Consider the following 5429-nt stretch of genomic DNA (forward strand, 5'->3'; position numbering starts at 1 on the left):
TTCTTTTCTAGTTGATTTCGTCTAACTAAACGAAGCAAAGAAACTCAATTAGGGAAGAGGAGAGAAAAATGAGGGTAGTAATTTTCTGACATTAACGGCATTAATCCCCAAAATATTAGGGCTAAGACTGTCATTTCAAAGGTATCGGGGTGTTCATTGTAATTAACCGTAAAATATATTAACTACCGAGAGCATTCAATTTGCGAGCCCTTCTTCAGCTCTCTGCATAACATGAAAACACGCACACACTCACTCGATCTCTCGTAAATCTCATCAATCGTCGTCGTCGATTCGAGTTTTTTCTGGTAAAACACTCATTTCACACAATCTCTCGATATCTCCAAAATTTCATCAATCGTCGTCTTCTATTCGAGCTTTTCTGGTAAATCACTCATGTTCTTTAGGGATTTTCTTATTGTTGTGTAATTTCTCGTTGCGGTTATGTTGTTTTATAGATCTGAAGTGCATGCGAATATATATATATATATATATATATATATATATATACTATATAATTATTTTAATTGATATATCTTGGTTTCTTTATGACATTCTAGTGTATTGTGTTGTTTCGTTTTTACAGGATTTCTGAAATGAATGTGTAATCGGTATATTGATATATCATGGTTTCTTATTGTTGTGTAATTTCTTCTTCTTCTTTTTTTTTTTTTTTGGTTTTGACGCATACTTTGAATCAATTCAGCTCTCTGTATAACATAAAAACACACACACACACTCGATCTCTCCTAAATCTCATCAATCGTCGTCTTCGATTTGAGCTTTTCTGGTAAATCACTCATGTTCTTTAGTGATTTTCTTATTGTTGTGTAATTTCTTGTTGCGGTTCTGTTGTTTTATTTGATCTGAAGTGCATGTGAATATATATATTATTGTGTGTCTATATAATTATTTTAATTGATATATCATGGTTTCTTTATGATTCTATTTCTTGTGTTTTTGTTTCTTGTGTTTTATTTTTTCGTTTTTACTGGATTTCTGAAATGGATGTGTAATCGGTATATTGATATATCATGGTTTCTTATTGTTGTTTATTTTTATTTATTTATTTATTATTATTATTATTTTTTTGTGACGCATAGATCTGTAGTGCATGTGAATATATCTATTGTGTGTGTCTATATAATTATTTAATTGATATATCATGGTTTCTTTATGACATTCTAGTTCTATTTGTTGTGTTTCTTTGTTTCGTTTTTACAGGATTTCTGAAATGTTTGTGTAATCTGTATTTTGGTTTCTTTATCAATTCTAGTGGTTTTATTTCTGGTGTTTAGTCTTTTTGTGTTTGGTTTTTACAGGATTTCTGAAATGAATGTGTAATCGGTATTTTTATGTTCCATCTTAAATTAGCTGTTGTATAAACATTTAGTGCTACAAATATTCAAATTAGGTTTAGGCTTACTCTAAGCATGATTATTATTAGGTCACCATCTGCTGAACTGCTTTTTGTCTGTTGGAATCTGGTTCTAGTATATGTTTTAATGCCTATCAAAGCATCATTGAGTTTCTATTAGTGTTTCAGAAACCAGTTCAATTTAAAACCAAAGTGTTTTCTGGTTGCTGGAAAATCTGCTTCTAGGCTCCAATAGGACTTGGAGGTGGATTCTCCGATCCACCCTGAGAGGTGATTAAGTAGAGGGTACTCTGCAGCCATGCTGTCGTCGTTGCATTAGAATATAATTTGTTTCATTTTGTCTCTCTTCTTTCAGTGATCAAAATGATCACAATGGGGTTGATGGGATTTCTGGGCTGTCTTATTTGTGTCTAAATAAAATCCATTTTGTGACCAAAATGGTTCCTTTGTGGTGGTGCTGAGAGAGGGTCCTCCAAACTCCCACCCCTTGTTGTGATTTAGTTGAGACTTGTCAAAACCCGCCCCAACGTTGTTTGGATTTTGTCTGAAGGCACAAATTGGCTTTGATACCATATGGTAAGACCTGCCCACACTGTGTAGATATTGTTCGTTTTGCACCCTTTATGTGCTCCCGGCTCTACAAGCTATCTACACTGGTAGGACGCATCCCCTTATGAGTGTCAGGTACTTCTTCCCCCAGATGATGTAAATGATAGGAACTTCGTATTGCACCCTCTTTGCTTTGGCCTCTGTAATATCAGCAAATGTCTATTGAAAGCGTACCTTTCCATGACTGCCATAAGTTGTCTTGACAATTTCTGGAAATATTAGGTTTTCAATTGCAGTGCTTGGCCATTGCATAACAAAATTAAGTCTGGGACCACATCATGCATATGCAGAGCTGGCTGTTGGATTGAATTGAAGGAGTATGTAAATGATGGGCATGGTTTGTAACTAATTTATAAATATGTCAGACAAGTAATGTAATGACACGACACATGGCAGGGCATAGGAAGATTTCAATAATTAGAATTTAAGGATGTTCAAACAGTATATTCTTCAAATTGAGGGAAGCACATGCTTGCAGTTAGGAATAATCTATTTTCTTTGTGAGCATTTGTATGAATTTGCTTGGATACTATTGCAAGTTAGTCCTTATTTTCTACTTGGTACTTTACAGGAACAGAACTAGAAACCATATTTGGGTTGTTTTAGGTTTCTCGGTCAATTCTCTTTTAATTTTTAATACTGTTGAGGTCCTCTTTTTTGCTTTATACCGAGTAAGTTGAACTAGGTATATGGTTCAATTCAATGAACATTCAGTACTTCTGAATTGAAATCATTTCATTTTGTTGAATAGATTATTGTTGTGGTTTGGTTTCTCTGTTTGCTATGTTGTTTGCATGTTGATAGCATCACACACACTTGATATATCTTTTTTTTTCGACAATTAATTCTCAATACAACAACTCAGTTGCAGGATGCATACTATTCAGTTTAGGGTGTTATACTCTGGGAAGTTTACCAAGAAGGCGGCCAAAAGAATCAGTAGTGATACTGGAGTAGGGGTCAATGTAGACAATGTTGCTGATTCAACCACTGATGAGACACTTAGTCTAATAACTATTTCGTGTGTCATCGAGAAGAAGAACTCCATCTCGTTCAAGGAGGCCCTTGCAAACACAACTCCGTTGTGTTTTGCCCAGGAAGCTCTAATGAGGGTATGCAGTAGTCTGCCCTCCAACAGCATCAGGATGGTAATTCCCCAAAGCCAAGTAGCGCGTGTAATTGGGAAACATGGAAGAAACCTGAAGAAAATAAGAAAGAATACGGTGGCAGAGTTCGAGTTCACCCGAATGGACGCTAACAACCCTCGTCACTCATATTTGTACTACTTCGACAATTTGGTTGAGGTGGGTTTTGTGTTAAATTAGATTAGATTTATCCGTTTCGAATTGGTTTAATGTTTTGGACTCTCAAGTTCTTCTCTATATATATATTTTTTTGAACAGGTAAGAGCACCTAATGGAGAAGCAGTGTCAAAAGCGCTAAGAGTACTTTCGACACTGCTTTATATGTATGCTCTCAATCCGGAAGAAGAGTATATACTGACCGTTCATCCCTATCGTGTTGCTGTTGATATGGAAGGTCTTCCTTGGGAGGAACCTTTTGTGGATAATTTGATGATAGAGGAAGAGGTCCTTGATGATGGGTATGAAGGTGATGAAGGCCACCTGGTAGCTGGAGGCAGCAAACAAATTGAAGGCCCAAATGAACTCGGCTTCCAGCTTAGATTGAGTGTGAAGGTAGTAGCTTTATTTCTTTTCTTTGTTAGTTAGCTGCTTTTTTGTTTTTTGTTTTTTTTGTTATGTAATTATGTTGGTTTTTATGCGCAGGGACAGGGGACCCGAAAGACCTTTGGACCCATAAGAAAAATTTGCTCTTCGGTGGATCATTTTGCATCAGAGATCTATGGCAAGGAAAGACGGGTTAGAGAGCTTAACAAGGAGTTGGAAAAGGCAGGATCTGGAGAAAAAATCAGAGAGGAGCAACAAACATTGACTAGGAAGATAGATGAATTAACTCTGACATACGATGCAGTCAAGGAAGAGGCCATAATGATGATGGAGGAATTACCAAGTACCTCCCAGTACACGTTGATGTCGTTTGAAGATTTGGGATGTGTAGCAAAGATGGTGAGATGGCTACCCGAGGCTGCAGTTAGAAATAAGTGGAACAGGAGAAAAGTCTGGTACTTTGTATTTGGTGGTTCTGTAACTCTGAGTACCAGGGAGGCCATGACAAGAACAACAAATTTATCGAGCGAAATCCCTATGCCTGATACAACTCAACAGCTGAGGGTCATCGTGAATGCCAACGGAGAACATTCCACTGATCTCATCTTAAAGACTCAGTTTTAATGTAGATGGCAAAATGAGGAGTAGTAGACTGAAGAATGTGAACCAAATTCTTTTTTTCTGTAAAAAGTATCAGATATTTTTTCACTAGGGTGTGTGTTAAGAGCGAGAACAACTCCTATTTGTGGAGAATGGATATACTGAGGGGTAGATAGATTGAACTTGAACTTAACCTGCCCATCATGGGTAGGTTTTTAGTGTTTCAAATAGTTACTCTCAGGTTGGACTACTATGCTTTTACATGAACAACCGCTACCACTTTTCTGTGGCCGGATTGAATCAGAATATACTATAGTTTGGCTACAGATCTGATTACTTCTATTTGGCTGCAGATTTTGATTAACTACATTGTATTTTTTGATGAATTGTGGTTTTCTTTAAATATTATAATGTACTTTTGCAAATAAAGCCTGTGCTTTGGATTATTTTATGTCCTTATTTATTTATTTATTTATTTATTTTTTCTGGTCTATACTTCTACCTGTTCATCCATTGATATAAGTTTCTTACTCCTTAGGGATGAAATGAGTTGAATTCTTATTAAAATTTAATTTTAGAATAAGAAGTTTTCTCATATTCACTTATTTTTTTATTTTCATGTCACGTTTTATTAAACACACGTGTGTCTTTTGATATATATATATATATATATATATATATATATATATATATTTCCATCTTAGAAACGTGACAAATGCCCATGTTATTAAATTTAAACCTTATAAACATAGATAGGTTTTTAATCATGGGAGTAAATAGTTGAAGGTCAAACAAAAAGCGAGTTGGACCTCCCCATCAAAGAAATTTAAGTACCTCCACATATGGTTCCAACTTGATGTACCTACCTTTTATGTTGTTGCCTTTTCCCAATACACTAAATTTCCATCCAAAACTATCATGGACCCCACACTTGCCATCAATCTCTCCACTCTCATTCTCACTTTTGATAACATGGTTCTTTCAGCGGGACCCAATTACCCCTATTAAAGGGTGGACACTACAAGTCCAACTCAATAATTCAATTATTCGCATGAGCAAGTTTGGAGGTTTCTTTTTTTCTTTAGTAAAGTACTCCTCCTCCACATATTTAGAAATTAAAATTTTTTAAAAAATATGTAATTAATATATTATTTTTT

General features: G+C 35.4%; 1 protein-coding gene across 3 annotated transcripts; it reads left to right on the plus strand.

Annotated features, from left to right (window-relative positions):
• Window positions 1-213: 213 nt before the first annotated feature.
• LOC132313723 (uncharacterized) lies at window positions 214-4658 on the plus strand. 3 transcript variants are annotated; one of them, XM_059812654.1, is made up of 4 exons: window positions 214-382; window positions 2850-3288; window positions 3388-3681; window positions 3772-4658. In XM_059812654.1, exons 2-4 carry the CDS (start codon window positions 2857-2859, stop codon window positions 4294-4296), a joined length of 1251 nt encoding a protein of 416 aa, XP_059668637.1. In that variant the 5' UTR covers window positions 214-382; window positions 2850-2856; the 3' UTR covers window positions 4297-4658. The 3 variants fall into 3 exon arrangements, with proteins under 3 accessions (XP_059668637.1, XP_059668645.1, XP_059668629.1); XM_059812662.1 differs by having other exon boundaries at window positions 2856-3288; XM_059812646.1 differs by lacking the exon at window positions 214-382 and adding an exon at window positions 532-787.
• Window positions 4659-5429: the final 771 nt, after the last annotated feature.

Source organism: Cornus florida, unplaced genomic scaffold (assembly GCF_030987335.1).
Source record: "Cornus florida cultivar Cherokee Brave unplaced genomic scaffold, ASM3098733v1 CherokeeBrave_3.0.0_Hap2_Chr01, whole genome shotgun sequence".
Taxonomy (NCBI): domain Eukaryota; kingdom Viridiplantae; phylum Streptophyta; class Magnoliopsida; order Cornales; family Cornaceae; genus Cornus; species Cornus florida.

Excerpts from the sequence above, each read along its gene's own strand:
- LOC132313723 (XM_059812646.1), top strand. The coding sequence starts at position 624 with ATGGTTTCTTATTGTTGTGTAATTTCTTCTTCTTCTTTTTTTTTTTTT. Across the intron at positions 788-2,849 it reads CTTCGATTTGAGCTTTTCTG|TTGCAGGATGCATACTATTC; the intron begins GTAAATCACTCA and ends ACAACAACTCAG. Across the intron at positions 3,682-3,771 it reads AGCTTAGATTGAGTGTGAAG|GGACAGGGGACCCGAAAGAC; the intron begins GTAGTAGCTTTA and ends TTTTATGCGCAG.